This window comes from Notechis scutatus, chromosome 3, assembly GCF_049901735.1.
Source record: "Notechis scutatus isolate UNSWTSFEM ecotype Mainland chromosome 3, rNotScu1.2, whole genome shotgun sequence".
Classification (NCBI taxonomy): domain Eukaryota; kingdom Metazoa; phylum Chordata; class Lepidosauria; order Squamata; family Elapidae; genus Notechis; species Notechis scutatus.
Window position 1 is genome coordinate 97,873,106 of NC_142011.1, and position 18,333 is coordinate 97,891,438.

Here is an 18,333-nt window from a genome sequence, read left to right on the forward strand (position 1 = left end):
GATAACCAAGGCATCTGTTGGTCATTGTTTTCCATTAGGGCTGGAGAAAATTACGTTGACTATGTATTCCAATCAGTGGCGTGATTCAATTTTTTTTTACTACTGGTTTTGTGGTAGTGGCTTGGTGGGCGCGGTTTGGCTTGGTTGGCGTGTCTTGGTGGGCATGGATACTGCAAAATCTCCATTCCCTCCCCACTCCTGGGGGAAGGTTATTGCAAAATCCCATTCCCTCCCCACCCCACTAACTTGCTTTCCAGCTCCGTTCTCCTGTGCAGGGCAACAAAAGAAGACCCAGCTGATCAACTGGGACTCGGGAAGCAGAGAATAGATGGGGTGGGGCCAGTCAGAGGTGGTATTTGCCAGTTCTCCGAACTACTCAAAATTTCTGCTACCAGTTTTCCAGAACTGGTCAGAATCTTCTGAATACCATCTGATTCCAATGTTCATTGCTATGCATCTAACAACAGATATATAGTGCCATGCTCATGGCAGGCTAATGGAGAGATGTCTTAAGTTTTGGATCTGTGTTTATTCCTTAACAGTATAGGCAATGTTGCTAAACTGGAACATTTCTGCAAGTAGGCTTTCATAGACGAATTTGCCTTAGCTCTTGTTTTCTCAGAAAATTATGTGATAGAAAAAATTCAAATGAATGGCAATAAGTCTGTACACTTCTTTGTTTTAGTCTCCTACCCCATGTTCATATGGTATGTGACTTCACCTGTTGGGAAGCTAGCTCTGATCTGGAATAGCCTCCTTTTTGTGATTAGGTAATTTTTTTAAAAAATAAAACTGTGATAGCTTCCAGATTTTAAACTGAGAGTTTCTAAAACTCCAAGAGCAACGAGCAATTCATACAAGTGAAAGAAATAAGCTAGTGTAGCATAGTGCTTAGAATATAAGTCTGGGATACAAACTAGTTAATTATTTAATTACAAGCATAGGGGAGCTCTGATGGGATGAAGGAAAGAATTTGTGGGAAGTGAGATTCTTATTACTTCCCTCCCAAGCTTCTTTCATTTTCTTTCAGTCTCTTTATCTCTGTCTTTTTCTTTCTACCTCTACCTATTCAGATATCTTTTTAATATATTTTTATTAAAAGTTTTAAAGAGAATATGAAAATGAACACAAACCAATATAGAAATAAGGTAAACAGAAAAGATAAAGATAAAGAACAGAAGGAAAAGATAAAAAGAAATACTAAGGAGCTTCCACTCTTTATGACTGAGGTATTGTCAGTCTTCAAGAAGTCTTCAGAAGTACTAGTTCTTACATTAATAAATGTAAAAGTAATATTAACAGAATTTTGCAAGTCTGAAAGCATATCTCTCTCCAGTTGCCTTTACAGTCCAAGAAACTAGAAAGCGGGTCCCTTCTGAGATGTTTGCCATGGCCTCATTCCTTCAGCAGGTTCAAACTGCTTTTCCTTCTGTTTCCCAAGGTCTTTGCCTCATGCTATTATAGGTATGGTAAAAATGAGACATTCAGATATCTCTACTGTCCAAGTTTTTTTTTTCTCAGACTAAAAATATTTATTCTGAACAAGATTCTAACAATGGGCATAGGATTATATATAAAAATTAATAAGGGAATGATTTTCATCTTAAAACCAACCAATCACCTAGGACTTTAAGCTAGAGCCTTTTTTAGGTTTCTTTTTAATGATTTTCCTGTGAACTTGCAAGAAGGAGGTTCTTTTCAATGGTAGTTTCAGGGTGTGATTTACTAAAATATCTCCTGAATATTTAGCAGTCTGTGATCATTATGTCTTGTTAAAAAACCTGCAGTGATGTTAAAGTTCTCCATGGCATTTGCATTCGAAACTTTAATTCTTTTTCTCTTATCCTAGATTCCCTCTATGCTACCATTTCCCATGTATTCTAGTTTAGTGCTATATTCCCCATCTCAGTCTTTGCTTTTTGTTGTCTAGTCTTTCCAAAACTTATCAAAGTTGTCTTCTGCTTTTCCTCTCAACAGAAGCTTTACAATGTAGTTAGCAAACCTTTGATTTCCTGTGCAGGGTTGAATTCCCACACTGAAAGTCTATTAGTGGGCATACACTGTTGGAGTACAGAGAGGACTGAAGCATGCATAGGACCAACATCATAAATGAGTGGCCATCCATTTTCCTGTGATAAAAGGAATTCTTACTCTACCAAAGCCTAGAGAGGGGACAAATCATCCCAGATCTTTTTTTAAAATATTTTTTTAAATTTTATTTATACATAAATCATCCCAGATCTGAGAATATCGCTTGCAGAGGCTTTCAAGCATGGGACAATGGCTTCACATGGCCTTATGACTTGGTCCATATTGAAGTGGTTCATATATTAGTTACGCTGGTATCCTTAAACAGAAATGAAACAAAATTAGATCTGGAATATGGAAGAATTGAAAGAGTCTTACCTAAAAGTGAAAAACAGCTTTTTATTTGTGGCATGGCAAGATGCAAAGATGCAGTCAATAACAGCTTCCTTTTTATTTATGTCCATCATAAATGTTTAACACACAGGGCTATACGTTTTGTGATTCTTCTTTTTTTTGTATCACTTAGTGATTCCAAAACACAGATATTGTTTTGAGATTTTGACATCAGCTATCAACAGGCACTGTGGTCTTCTTTGGCAGAGGCTCTAGAATTTCAAGTGGAAAAGGATGCAAGCTAAATGTAAATTGCTCTTGTAAGGCAATATTGCCATTGTAAATTATGCTTTGTTTTTTCCATGAAAAATTCTACCCAGGCAGGAAAAGCCTGGCCCGATGATTTAGCTTTGCCAGTTATAGACCTTCTTGATAAATAACCTCTGCAATGTGTCTAGAGCTTTTAACAAGTCAACACAATGAAATGTAGATTTGATTATGCAGCTTAGCCCAGCCCTACAATTTATCAGCTCAAAAGATGTTGCTCTGCTTTTCTTGCACATATCAAGTGTCTTCATAACTGTTAAATGCTGCTTAATATTAGTAATATACTGTGCTGTCAGGCTTCCAATAAGCTTAGATTTTGCATCCTGGGGAAGTTTTTATTTTTTATAGTGACCCTTCAGAGTTGCTTTATATTAAGTTTTTAAGAATTGGGGAAATATTCATTAAATTCAAAAAGCCTTCCAAAATCCTTCCTTTTTGGGGTTGTAGCACTATATGAATTGTTGAAGAAGTGATTTCCTTTAATATTGCAAGCACACCTTCCAAAATCCTTTTCAGAACAGGACAACTTTTCTGTTTGCAGAAGTAAAGGAAAATTAAGCATGTGGCCATATTACTTCCCTCTTCCTTGTTTCTGAGTTGAGACTTCAAGGTGGCCTAGAGGTGGAGCTCTCACCTCACAACCAGGATGTTGTGAGTTCGATCTTAGGTAGAGGCTAATATTTGGAATAGACTCTCCTGCTTGAGCAGGGGGGTTGGACTAGATGACCTCCAAGGACCCTTCCAACTCTGTTATTCTATGAATAGATTCTATGAAAATGACAACAAAAAGAAGAGGTAAAAGAAAAGAAGAAGAGAAGAAGAAGAAGAAGACCAGGGGCATCTGCATGCTGGGTAGGGAGTATGAGAGAAAAGTTGAGGTGGTGATTGTGATGGAAGCCTTGTCCCTTTTGTATGTGCAGTGATATGGAATATACAAAGGGCAGAACTTTAATCATGGAACTGTGATTGCCATTTTGACCCTTCCCTCCACTGAACTCCCTGCAAAGTACTTTGTCAAAGAAAATATGCCATCTCTTTAGTTCAGGAATGGAAAACACTTGGTCTCTGCAAAGTAACAAGCTGCTTCATGCAGGCCAGTGTAAACAACATAAATGCCACCAGAGGGCCTTTACTCTGGCATGATGGCATGCCCTCTCCTCAGCTGTCCTTGAAGGCCAATATAGAAAAATTCCCTACTGGAAGAGGCAATGCCCCTGTGACTCTGGATATAGAGAAACAACAGAGCATGTGCTCCTTCAGTGCCTGTAATACATAAACATTCATATTAGCCTTATTTCACCATTCTAGCTGAATGTGATCAATGGCATACTGATGATATTTCACAATAAATTATCAGATCAGTCTTCAGTTTTAAGTAGTTCTTAAACATGATAGAAGGGAAAATATAACTGACAAATACCATACCAATCAAACATTGCCTTTGATCCCCCTTCCAGACTACTGGTCTAAGGAAGGATTGAATTTTACACATGTGCATTCTCGAGTTTCAATTCTAAAACTGAGGCAAGAAATTGATTGAAATGAGTCCAGACAATCAAACCAGTGTTCTTGGAAATGAGTGACAGCTATATACAAGTTTAGACTTTTTTTTTGGTGTTCAGCCTTTCTTATGGTTAAATTAATAAAGCTGGGTAAGAATGACATAACTTGAAATGTTGGAAAAAGAAAATTGCCCTGTAAATTCAAGGGAACTGTCGTTACAAATTAGTTCCAGTTGCTAAACATACCTGCATAATTCATTGAGCTTCATACACTTTTCAAAGTTGTTAATAACAAAGGGAAAAATAGTTACCAAAGCACAAGTTATTTCAATATATTTTAATACAACATATATTAATCTAATGGTCATTAGTTATCAGTGTACAATTTGTAATGCACAAAATATTAATATCACTTACATATAGCTGATACGCACTTACTTAAATATTAGCTTATAATGCCAGAAAGTCAAGTTCCAGTCTATCAATATTTACAGAAACATACAATACACCCAGCTTCATAAACCATGGATATCAAAATACATACTGTATATATTTAATGGGATATACTGGGGCTAGTAATAATTATTTTAAGAGGAAGGGCTAACACATCTAAATAGAATGGCTTGGATCTGGGCTAAATTAAGGCAGTTTGTACCAGCCTATACACATAAAGGTATTATGTCTCTTTCTCTTCTTTGTAGCAACTTCCCTTCTGAATCCCTTCTGAAAGACAAGGATACTCTTCAGAACAATCTAGGAATGTAGGCAATTGGGAAAGAAAGTAATTGCCCCCAAATCACATGAACTTTATTCCAAAACCTTCAACCGCAATCTCACATTATTCACAGTTATATGATGTTCTGTGAGCAAGTGTGTATGATTGTATATCTATCTGTGCATCTAGAGTTTATTTATTTTCATTCCATAAACTTCTTTCAATCCACTAGTTGTAAAATCAAAGCTATTGAAAGATCAGTTCAGCTTATTTGCCAGGTGGCTGGCAACCTGTCATCTCTCCTGCAAGCAGAGTAGTATCTGGACAGGTCTATTTTGGCTATATTTTCCTCCATTCCCCACAGTTTTAATAAGACTAAATAAATTTGAACCAAAGGAATGACAATGGGATATACTTCCACTAGTTGCCCATTAATCAGTTACAAAACAACAACAACAAAAACAGTAAGACTGTCTGGAAATATATCAGTCCAGTATTGTTTGAATTCAGAGTCCAGTTAGTAGAAGAACAAACCAATAAATCACAGTTCAACTTTGCAGGGGTTTAGTTGGAAGAGTTCTTGGGAATGAGGCCATGTGTCTGACTTTACAGAGACCAGATCTAAGTTTGAAGGTATCCTCTATTGGAAGAGTCCAAAGTCTGAATTTACTTGAAAGAGAAAGTATCCATAGAAGGAAGAGCAGGAGACTTGAAATAGCTGATATCCACACACCAGATTGTGCAAGGACATATGTCACTAGCAGAGAAATATTTTATTGACTTATAGCATATAAAATCAGTACTCCTTCCTGTCTTCTTTTGGGATAATGAGCTTTTTTTAAAATTTGAAACAATTAATAAGGGGCCACTTACTTTTTTAGCCATAGGCTTTTGAGCCTCTAGAGATGGTCATGTATTATCATTATGAATTAGATTTAACAAAGCATCCCAACAAATTGCCCCAGCTTGCTAAATATATATTACAACCTGTATGCTTGAAAAATTCCCTGGTTTGGTAATCACAGGGATGGAGGGGGGAGTTGTTAGTCAAGGTTGTTGTGAATACCAGGTTGTTTTCCAAATTCTTTAGCAGAGGGTTTGGACTGATTATATGCCTTAGTGACCATGACACAATTGTCTTGAAGAATATTGTACTTCCTAACATTTCTCATGAATAAATAGTGCAATATCTGATGATAATTTGTGCTAAATTCAAACTGATTTGGAAAGCCTAGCCCTAGAGGATGTTTGGCATTGTTCATAGATACATGTTTTTCTCTTGAGTCTATCCAAGTTTGATTTGCATCAATTTGCCTGAGCCATGGAGCATAAAGTGAAAGCACAGCTTTGAACTCACTGTACTCCTTATTCCTCACAAGCAATACCTTTTAAGGGAATCTGGTCATACATCTAGCTCTATAAGATCAAATGTTTAAGAAGGAAATAATGCACACAATATAAACAGCCTGAAATTTGTCTTGATATCTGTGCAATTAAACTCAGACCTTTTTTGTTCACAACTTTTGATAAGTTTAACTTGAAAGAATATTAGAAGGGTGTGCGTCGAGTGAATCTGACCAGTTTCAAGGCAGCTTGTCTCTTTTTCCTTTTATTCTTTCTTCTTTCTCCTTATAAGGTGTGTTCCAGACACTTCAACTTGATAGATTGCACCTCTTGTTTAAGAGTTCCATCATTTCCTTGCCATCTTAGTTCCAACAGTCTCACTTAGTATACTGAAGCACAGCAACTTTGAAACTTCAGAGCTGATCCTCAGTTTTCACTTGAGACGGTTGCTTTGAACCTTGTTTAGTAGGTTATGGTAATGTTGAGATTTAAGGAATCTTGGATAAGAGTCTCTCTCCATCAATACATATATAAGTCTTTGAACCTCATCAAAACTTGAAGGTGTGGGATCTTGAACTTTCTTAGCTACAGATTTTCTTATGTGAAAGTCAATGTTGACCTGGAGAGAACAAAATGAAATTTCAACATCTTTGTAAAAACTACCCCATTGATAGAGTAATGTTTAAAGTCAAACTCAATGCAACTTGAATGATTGCTACATTACATCTTTAAGCAGTTATTGAGAAATGAGATCAATCCCCAAGCAGTGTTTATATTTCTCAGTTCACTGATATTGTGAGATGGCGGGCATATAAATGTGCATATAACTGATACAGTTCAGATAATTTGCAAGTAGACTCTTCCAATATGAAGAGACGTTTGCATGTAACTGAGGGCTTATGTCATAAATCAGCAGCCTCCAATCTTTTGAGCAACCAGGACTGTTTCCGTGGACAGAGTTTTTTCCATGGATTGGAAGGGGCATGGTTTCACATGCGACCTACATCCTGTGGATGAGGCTTTGTTTGTGTGGCCCAGTTTCTGGCATGCCACAACCCATGTCAGTCCATGGACCAGGGATTGGGGACCCCTGGCATAAAGAGCAAATTAAATAATGATTGCAGGATTTCATTCTTAACATAAGGCAAATAGTCTGTTCATGACTGTGGGATCTCAACCTCCTATGGAGCTACAATGTCTTTTATTTCATGATAAAAGGGGAAAAAAAACCCTGAAGAGATACAAAATCAATCTTTGATAAATAATCTTTGATAAAATAAATTTTACTATGTGAAAATGATTCTCTTAGCATTAGATTCCTGAACCCTGGACTCTCTGTCCACTCCTGATGCCAGAGGTGCGTGGAGAGAAACTCAGGTTACCATGGCAGAGGGAGAATTATCTGAAGTCAGTGATCTGGATGGTGATTGATTTATCCTCCAAGCAGCCACACTTCATACCCTGCAGCGGACAACACTCAGTCCACCAGTTAGCCAAACTCTTCCTGCCCTCATTTTTCTGCTTGAGGGGGGAGGTTAGACTAGATGACCTACAAGGTCCCTTCCAACTCAGTTACTCTGTTAAATCTGTTCCTAAAACATATCTACTGCCTGCATAGAGTACCATGAAGAATCATCTCAGATAGAGGGATCTGGTTCTGGAGGGATTTCCTGCAGTCTATTGGGTCATCCTAGGGCCTTAGCTCAGCTTTTCATCTGACTACCAATGGGGAGGGGGCAGAACATTTGAATACCATGGTAGAACACTACCTGAGATATTACATGAGTTATCAGCAGTTCAATTGGGTGGACCTCTTGCCTGTTGCTGTGGTCGCGTACAATAATACTGCTCACAGTAGCACGGGGCTAACTCTTTTCAAAATAGTGAGTGGCATGTACTTCGTTCCAATGCCAGAATACCCAAGGGATTCCCCACCACAATTAGCTTGACAGACTGGCTGTCGATGTTGATTCTGAAATTGATTTAGAACTTACTTGTTTTTTGGCATCTAATTTGACAAACTCTTGGTAAATCTTTTCTGCTTTGCTATGCAAACAATCAGCCTGTGTTTTCCTGTAATCTTCACATGCCAGCCAAAACTCAATGTTCTCATCGCTGAATTCTGATTTCAAAAATTCTCTGAATGCCTCTTGACCACCTACAGTGAGTAGAAACATAACATAATTCCAGCCATTGCATTAAATCAGTTGAGGAAACCTAATCTGAAGATATACAATATTACTGCAAACTTGTAATATAATATTAGGAAATAGAAAGGGGAAAAGATCACCAGAAAGTTTTGTGGACTGTGACTATTTCTTTCTGAACTCTTTCTGACTTTTGAACTTTTTTCTCATTCTACTTCATGCAAATTTGATATTTTGTTCAAAATGATGATTAGAGTTATTAGTGAGTTATCCAAAAAGAGTCAAATGATCAGCTTGAGAGCAGTTTCTCAGTTAATTCAATCATTGATTATAAATAGGTTGAAGGAAGGAAAAATGAACATCCTATCAATATTTTACATAAATGATACGACAGCTGCAATTAGTTGTTTTCTAAATAGAAAAGTACTAGAAAGCTACAAGCATAAATGTGCAATCTTCTGCAATTTCTCATAAATGCAAAAGACAAAGACAAAAAACAATTTTGTCTGATGTTGTCTCTTTGAAAAAATCAGAATTAACAATAGTAATCAATATACAATCAAACCTCTCTCTGCTCATAATTAATTGGTTCCAGGAGGTATGAGGAGTACCAAAAATAATGTGTACCAAACAAATTTTTCCCATAAGGAATAAATAGTGAGTCACAAGGCAGCCGACACTGATAACTTCTAGCTTATGCATTGCGGACCAAACAAACAATGAGTACAAAATTTTTGCATCAATATGTGTTGAATACCAAATTCCATGAGTTTCAAAGTAGTTGAGTGACTAAGCTACCACTGTATATACATAATTATAATCTCCATCGGTATCAGAGAATATGGTTTGAAAGTATAGTATATGGCCATATGTACATATGAAAAGTCATTAAACCAAGGCTTAGAATATTTTATTGAATAAATAGGATTCTTATTTTTTAATTATCTGAAGGACAACACCAATTATGCTTTTCAGTCAAGGCATATTTTAATTATGCTTTTCAGTCAAGGCATATTTTAAGAAAGTGACAGCTGCATTTTTCCAAGTTTCTTTCAAGGTTATAGACTCCAAAATGTTAGAAAGAAATGCTTACGGTGGGTTGCCAGAAGCTTTTCTAGGGACTGGGACCACTGGATAACTTCTTTTGTAGAAAGCCTGAAATGATATAAAAATGCAAATTGCTTGAAATAGAGAGGCTTCCCCTGGAAAAGATGAGACATTGGTGTATGTGTCTGTGCAGTGACAAAGGGGTGGGGGAGGAGATATATATTTTAAAACATTTTTAAAGGTTTATATTTACTAGACATTTTAATGCTTCTTATTTATTTAACTATCTTCTATTCCATCTTTCACTTTGACAGAGTATTGTCTCAAATAATGCATACTTAAAAATAAAAGAAACAGAAAAATGTACTCCCCCCCAAAATTAGGAAATTAAAATGAGTACTAAAATGAGTTAGTATTGAAATATAAAATTCTCCTGACTGAATCTTTTCCTAGGATGAAATGAAACCAAAAATGAAGGCTGCAGTACTGGAGCCAGGAAAGAAAATCAACCTCAGACTCCCCTGTATGGCGCAGTGGTTAGAATGCAGTATTACAGGCTAACTCTGCCCACTGTCTCTGGAGTTCAATCCTGATGGCCTCAAGGTTAACTTCCATCCTTCTGAGGTCAATAAAATGAAGACCCAAATTATTACGGGCAATATGTTGACTCTGTAAACCACTTAGAGAGGGATGTAAAACACTGTGAAGTGGTATATACGTCTAAGTGCTATTGCTATTGGTTAAGTGCTGTTGTTATTGGTTATGTGCTATTGCTATACACTTCACAACTGGTTTCTGAAAGCAGTTTAAAGGCTCTTCTCTACTTCAACTTGAAAAGTCTTTGAATTGAATCTCAGAATAATCTCATTTATTCTGGTCTCTATTTTCTCCTGCAAATGCTATAGCTGGGTAGAGATTTGATATCATAATTTGACAATTGTAACCCCTTGTTATATCCTGTTAACAACCTACTAAAATCATTAACTGAGATAAACCCAAAGAGAATTATATATTCATACTGAAACCAACTATGAGAAATCTTTGATTCATTCAGGATATTGTGTCAATATCACAATGTCATACTTAATTGCCCTATCTGATTTTAAAGCAGATCAGGGAAGCTGAATGAGTTGACACCCAGTCTGTAATATTTTACTCTGTTTCACTGACCCAGCCTTCTATAAGATTGTCATAGCATAAACTTAGACATTTATATTGGAAATTGGTTTGCCATTAAGCAAACTACTGTCATTACTGCTCTTTGAAGAGTTGTTAATCAACAAATATTGAGGAAGGATGGGAAAAATAATATTGGCAGAATTGTTTGACAGCTTGACAGCTGTCCTATGGATCACCTGAATGTAGGCCTATCTATGTGTGTGGTTAAATGGAATAGAAATTGATTTTGATTAATATAACACTTGAAAATGGAAAAGTCTACTCTTGTGTTCCATGATGATCCATGGAAAAATTCTACATACATACAATCACACACATGTTTCAAATACTTATATACCAATGTCCATGGAAGTTTTTTTTTTCTTCAATTTATTTAATAAATTTGTTATATGGCAGACTACCAGGTTGTCTCAACAACATGCAATAGCAAAAAATCAAATCAAATAAATAAAATAAAATGAACCATCATAAAACTATATCTTGGAGATTGACTATACAAACAAAAACAGCAAATGTTTAACATACTTCAAATGTAGTTATTGTGTTGAAGGAGCATTTATAACTTGCCTCTTCTCATGTTGGATTAGAAGTCTCTGTGTTCAATATTAATTTTTAAAAATCTATCACAGAAGATAGATATAAACAAGTCTAAGAGATGCAGCTGCCAAGTTTCTGAACATGGCTGCATAAAGGCACAAACACTCTGATCCCAATATATGCAGCTCAGATCTGCCTTTAAAATTTTGCATAATTAGGTCTTGGACCTTATGCTAATAGGTGCTGGGTAGGATGAACAAATTGCCTCTGATGAAAGATGGGGAAAAATGTTTTAGGTAACATGCATTACATTTCATAAACTAGCCTGCCACTATCAAGTATCCTTCACTATTCTTGAAATAAGATTTTACTTCTAGTCCTCTTAGTTCAATGGATAACATAAAGGACCATCATTTTGACTCTTGCCTTCAGTGGTAAAATGTCTTTGGACTGGCTTACAGAGATGTTTTAAATATGTGTCTTACTTCCTAACCCTTCCTAATTTTTGCCCATTCCTGTTTGGCACTGAAGGATTCACATCGTTTCAGTGCACTCAGACTTGTGAATTAAATGAGCATTCACATGGTATGGATGTGTTTTCTTTGCATCTTTGTTTGCCCTACATGATACCACAATTGTGTTAATATAACTTGCTACTTACGTTACATCTCTTGAGCTGGAGTATTTCATGTGAGCTGATTCAATAGGCGGCACAAGACCCATGAAACATTTTTTTACTTCCACACCCCTAAAACAAATTAGAGAATATATTTATTCATTTACTGTGAATACATCTAGTAGCCCTTTACAGAAAAATATCAAAAAAGTTGTAATATAAGCATCTGAGGAAAACATGTTATTCTTATGGACCTTCATGAAGTAGCATTCTGTGCAAAAGACAGCAACTAATATCAATATCAGAATAATTTTGATCTGTGCCAGTTTCTTATAATAAGATGGCTAAGATGGCTTGCAAATTCCAAATAAACATCTGGAGAATGAATTGAGCTTCATTGCTGTTCAGGTCAATTTGCTCAGAACCCAAAGAAAGTGTTTCCCCTGATTTCCCCCCTGAGCTTATTTCTACAGAAATAAATTTAATATGACTTTGGAGAACTAAATTAATTAGAATTCTTATATAGCAATTTATATCTCTAAAGACATAATACTAAACATTTTAATTTGTTGAATAAATTTAAAACTATGGATTTGAATTTAACAAACAATAAGATATATTTTAATTTACGGAACCTGCAAGCTAGTCATTTGCATATTTTCTTTCATTAATAAATAATACTAATACCGGAAGGACATCTTTCAAGATTAATATGCATAGAACAGATTTAAAAATGTTTTTACAGTGAGTAGATGGTATTATACAGCTTTTATAAACTTTGTAGTTCTTTAATTTTGTGTATCTTATCATGTAAAGCCAGTCTTTGTATTCCATGCTGTTCTGGAGTCTGGCATTTGATCCTTCATGAGATATATTTTAAAATACTTCATGAAGTAGAGAGTTCCAAATGCTGAAAATATCTCTTCTGATGTCCAAAGCTTGCTGCTACCAACTGCGACCATGGAAGAAGACAGTGGTGGCTCAGAGTATTCTCTAAAGATAAGGCTATCAAATTTGAATTACTGAATCACTGATTTGAATTACAGTTGGCCACTAGTTGTCAGCAGAGATAGATTTTTTTTTCACGTTCTTTGCCATTATCTAGAGATTGCCTTAATCTGTCTGTACACATTGAAGTTGTCTAAGGACTGACCTACAACCCAATTCTACCTTCCAGTCTATCCTCATTGCTTTCTATTCTAGGTACAGGTCTAGGTTCATCTATGGGCACACCTTAATCCTTCAGTACACCATGACAATTGTTTTAAAGGCTGAAGGCCTTGTCAAGGATCCTTATGTCTGAAGATTCCAAGCCATCTCTGCCTTGACTAAACTTATTCTATATTCTCTCCTTAGATCTATACATGGGATCAAATCGGAAGGGCAATAGAAGAAGAGAAATGATTTTTTATGATTTATGATTGTAATTTCTAATCAGTTTATTTATTAAATTGATTATTACCTTATTATTATTATTTTAAATAATCTACTATCTATTAAAATAGTATTTATCACACTAGTTTAAATTAAAATGTAATATTAAATTAATGATCACATTATTTATTATGTTTTAAAATGGTGTCCAATTCTATATAGGCTTTGGACGGCATTCAACATTATAAGAATAAAAAGAACAATGAAAATCCAAAAGAAAAGAAAGAGAGAGAGAGAGAAAGAAATGAAAAATCCGTAGGGGGATTATACTAAGCATAACCTGGGGAAATAACCAGGCTTGCAATCTACAGGTGGGAACCATTTGGATCTCTGGGGGGAGGAGAAAATTCCAGAAGGCAGGTGCTATGCCAGATAACTTCTTTCATCCTGACAGATGCTACTGTTTGGTTGAGAGCACATACATTCTGCTCTACAGGTCATACAGGTCATGCAGGAACAGGAGGCCCCTCAGAGTTTCAACAAATAGCAATCACCTCCATTTGCAGTGCTTTGATGGAAAGATGTTGAAATAATTTACTATAGGACTACTCTTATCATTTGACATTCACTAACCCAGAAGCAGAAATATAAAAAGAGGTTTAGCAGAGTCTGTGGGGTTTGAGCAATTATGTTCAAGTCTTTCTTTGCCTCCATTTCAGCCACTTAAAGATGACACATAAGCAAAGTTTTAAGCATTTTTTTTTAAAGTTCATCATATCTGTTCTGAAATGTTCCATGGTCTTTGCTTAGGTACCCAAATGTGAGAAAATACTAAGATGGGTTGAGTGGGTGGTGGGACAATAATTTCCATCTAAGAATCAAAGACTTTTCTTTCACACACACACACACACAAAAACCATAATACTGTTGAACTGGCATTTTGCTGCCGCTTTAGCTAAGACCACAAAAAAAGCCTAGGGAAACCACTGCATCTTTAAGCTAAAAAAAGGCTGCTTTGGGGAGTACACACACACACACACACACACACTCACACACACAAAGAGAGAGAGAGAGGGGGGGTATCCATTCATAAGAACACTGAAAGTTTGATCCCTTAAAAAAACCCCGAATACAATCTAAAAAATGTAGATGTGTTCTTTTAAGAAATGAAAATACTGATTATTTTTTTTAAAGCAAACTGTTTAAAACAAAGTTTTCTGTATGGACTTTGACTGTATGACATTTTTTCAAATATAATTCCTTCATTCTGTTCTATCCCTCTTATCTATCATCTCTCCCATTAAGGCTTGAACAAAGATACATTTTGTTAATTACTGACATTAGCTTGATTTATCAAAATTGATGATTATCTGTTTTATTTGGGTTACTGAGCAGAAACCCAAACTCTTTGCTTTTGATTGATCACCCAGAACTTGCAACCCAAAACTGATGTTCTTCGGATTTTTGATTCATAATTTATATTCCTGCCTTGAAACAAACACAAAGCCTGCAAAACAATTGGAGACCATACTTTTGCCAAATTGGGGTCCAAAATCCAGTAATGAAACCTGAGCTGAATAAACTTTTCTTAAATAAGTTTTTGCTTAAAATAAAATAAAATAAAAAAGAAAATAAAAAAAAGAAATAAAATAAAATAAAATATAAAAAATAAAAGAAAGGAAAAAAGGGAAGATATACTTACAAAGCCTTTGTCTTTTTTTGGTGATCTTTGCTGCCTGCAATCTCACATGTCTTTATTTCAGTCGAAGCAGTGTGCCACATAAACAGCCAAGGCATTTTTGGTTCTCTCTCTTTAGGTTTGCAATGCTTCTGCAGTCCTAACATCTAAAGGTCTAACCTCTTGCAGAGCAGATGGCTTTATATACTGATTCATATCACCTGCTTTGTAAGAAAGAAGTGTCTTTCCCACAAGCAGAGACACTTCCTTTTTCTAACCGTCTGATGACATAAGTAGTCTTTGGGACTTTTTGTTTTTAATTAAAACTATTGGTTGCTGTTGAACTGGATAAGACAGATCTCAGAAGCTAAACATTTTTTAAAAATTTTTAAAATTTCTTACAGGAATATTTTTCCTATTCACAGTCAAATATATAGTCATGCACATACACATCTGTCTGTCTGTCTATCTATCTATCTATCTATCTATCTATCTATCTATCTATCTATCTATCTATATCTCATTATTAATAAATATTAATAAATATTAATGCACATATAAATAAAAAGCTGATTAATATTTTTCACTCTTATGGGTGGTATGTGTCTTATCTCAGTCTTGGGTTCTGCATCAGAGTCCTGGGACTTCTGAGGGTTCTGTGCAGGACATTAACTATTCCTAGTGGAGCACCCTTCTGGACAGAGAGCTTTGATGTTGTTCCTGGGATCTACTCTCCCAGCTAAGGAGTGACAGCCTCGAGCGCTCCTACCTCCCCTTGAACCACTTTTTCCTTTACTTTCCACATCAACTGTAGACCTAATAAGACCGAGATGGGCAGCATAAAATTGAAAAAAACTAACTAAATATTATTGATAACTAAATTTATTTAAAAGTGTGCAGAGATTCTCAGCCATCCAGGTCATGGCTGTCCCAAAGGTGCTTTTTCAGGAGGCCACTGTACTTCCTTGTTTTTTTTCTTGGAAGACGTTTCACTTCTTATCCAAGAAGCTTCTTCAGATCTGACGAAGGGATTCCATTCCCCGCTACCTGTCATAGTTGAAGAAGCTTCTTGGATGAGAAGCAAAACATCTTCAAAAACAAACAAACAAGGAAGTCCAGTGGCCTCCTGAAAAAGCACCTATTGGATAAATTTATTTAACTTCAGTTTCTCATCAGATTTAATAATTATGAGTTAATTCAAGCATTAGGCCTATGTCCTCTTTATAGAAATTGCCACTGAACAAAACCTTATCATCTTTTTCAAAATGTTGAAGAAAAAAGTCCACTAATAGGAAATACACAGTACTTTTACTTTTCCAGTAAATAATGGGAATATTCTGGAATTTGGTTTAGACAATGTCTTGTACAATATTTGCATTGAAGTAATAGTAGCACTTAGCTGTCCTAGTTGATCTCAACACTTTTATTTATTTATTTTGCATATTTCTGAACCAACCACACATATCCCTCAGAGAGGGACTCTCCCAATATGCTAAGGTTGGACTTATATCAATAGGAAATGTCTAGATTCTTGACTAGATTGGGAAGTAAAAAAACAATTCCACGTCAAGTCAACAAAATGTCAAGTCAACAAAATTTCCATGCTGTTGCCAAGACAAGTACATAACATGGTCACCTCCTTTATCTTTCTTTTTTAAGAAACAGAGAGGGTACATAACATGGTCACCTCCTTTATCTTTCTTTTTTAAGAAACAGAGAGAGTTTTTTTTTCCACATGTGGGTAGTCAGATTACTATTTTGGTTGCTGAAGTGAAGAGAGGTAGGAAAAATTATTCAAGTGGGTAGGATAAATATTTAGAGAACTCAGAACATTTCTTCTGTCCATTTGTGGATATGGGATTCAATAGTCTTCTTTGCAACGAATACAACCCTTAATTGAGACAAATTGTGCCTGAGTGTTAAGCTGCAGTTTGGAAAACAACAAATGATGAAAAGCATAAATATTAAGGGGAAAGGGTTGTGTGTTTTTACAGAACTCAATTCATATTTGTAGCTGTCCTGCTCGTAATTTGTTGTCCTAAAATAGTCTATATTCTAATCTAGCTATCAAGATTTTGTTTTACCCAAAATTTACCCCAAACATTCACTTATCTGAGGGGTCCTTAGTGGTCTCTGAGCTTGGTTGTTTTCTTGCAGATGTTTCATTACCAAACTAGGTAACATCATCAGTACACTTCAACCTTGAGCTACAAATATTCTCTTTTACTCATCTATTCATCTATTATAATTCAAAAACATTCCATGATAGGCAATAAAAAGATGAAAATTAGTCAGTTATATTCTGTTCTTCTGGCCCATGTCTCACACCCTGTTCCACCTTTGCTGGGCTAAGAATCACAGCACAAATTACAAGTGGATGAGAACCATTAGTTCTTCACTGATAGTAATGGGGGAAAAAGATTTTTCTCATTTGTTGATATGACATGACAGCTTAGAGGAGGAGGAGGAATGGATATGAGTAGCATTCACTGATCTTACAGTCACTGCCTGGTTGTACACCAAGTCTGACTATTGGGCTTTCCCTCACGTATTTTGATGATGACTCAGTCTGTAGGATGCCAAACTCTGCATGCCAAAACAGCCATATGGGTTTGTTAATGCCTTTGGGAATGTCCCCAAGTACATATATGTGGAGGGAAAGCTGAACAGTCACTCTTTGGGGTGAAACCAGGCTATAACTAGTTATTAAGAACAGTCATTATTTTTTTAAGATTTATGCATAGCAGTACAATTGCCTTATTTTATATATTGATATTGATATAAATAATTGTTTGTGTATTGATACTATGGCATAGGCAGGATGATCAGTTCTGTAATTACCATATTGAAATATAAAATGTGTTAAAAACTGTACAAATTGTCTTCTGTATGTCATATGAATGCTTACAATGCCTAGATATATTTTAGGAGGCTTCACAAAGAGAGAAACAGAAGATATTCATTTTATTTCTGAATAAATAGGCACAGGTTGCATTGTTGTTGCTCTGGAATCATACTGAACCTTTAAATAGTTATTTGCTTTCCTGAATCTTAACACTCCACATTTTTACACTTTCAAGGGGCTTCTATTTACCAAAATAAATGTATGCTGATTAATTCAATTCAACCTTCATTTTTTTGTTGTTACTTACTGAAATTAAGCCCAGCATTTTACTAACCTTGTTTAATCTCTGAAATCAAAGTTAGGTTGAGCATAGTTATTACTTGTATGGATAGCAAAGGAACATCAAGACAGGTGGCTAGGCTGAATCATTACCATTGTCACCATCACCATTCTGGAACAAAACAAGCAAAAAAACTCACAACATAATAGACATGTTCAGTGTGTCACCAGCAATCAAGTTTCTCTTATAAAGGATGTTTTTATTAATGGAAAGTATAAATACAAATTTTAAACCACAAATATAATATGTAATGGTGTTTACAAATCCTTCATAAACATTTTTATGACTAGTAAACTGAATCACTACAGTTGTTAAATAAGT

At 35.6% G+C, this 18,333-nt stretch overlaps 1 protein-coding gene and 1 long non-coding RNA gene across 6 annotated transcripts in view; one reads left to right on the forward strand and one right to left on the reverse strand.

Moving 5' to 3' along the window:
- LOC113413199 (uncharacterized) overlaps positions 1–13,464 on the forward strand; it is a 109,233-nt gene extending 95,769 nt beyond the window's left edge. For 2 of the 5 annotated variants that reach the window (XR_015748686.1, XR_015748700.1), the window contains one exon: positions 13,132–13,464. This is a non-coding gene — a long non-coding RNA (uncharacterized LOC113413199). Of the gene's footprint in view, positions 1–2,554; positions 2,669–9,896; positions 10,093–13,131 lie in introns of those variants that run through there. The other 3 variants (XR_015748689.1, XR_015748697.1, XR_015748687.1) reach the window with 2 other exon arrangements.
- RGS1 (regulator of G protein signaling 1) lies at positions 4,513–15,054 on the reverse strand. The gene is made up of 5 exons (XM_026669287.2): positions 14,852–15,054; positions 11,821–11,907; positions 9,490–9,551; positions 8,244–8,407; positions 4,513–6,868 (listed from the first exon to the last, which is right to left on the reverse strand). The coding sequence occupies exons 1-5, from the start codon at positions 14,992–14,994 to the stop codon at positions 6,683–6,685; spliced, it is 642 nt and encodes a 213-aa protein (XP_026525072.1). The 5' UTR covers positions 14,995–15,054; the 3' UTR covers positions 4,513–6,682.
- Positions 15,055–18,333: the final 3,279 nt, after the last annotated feature.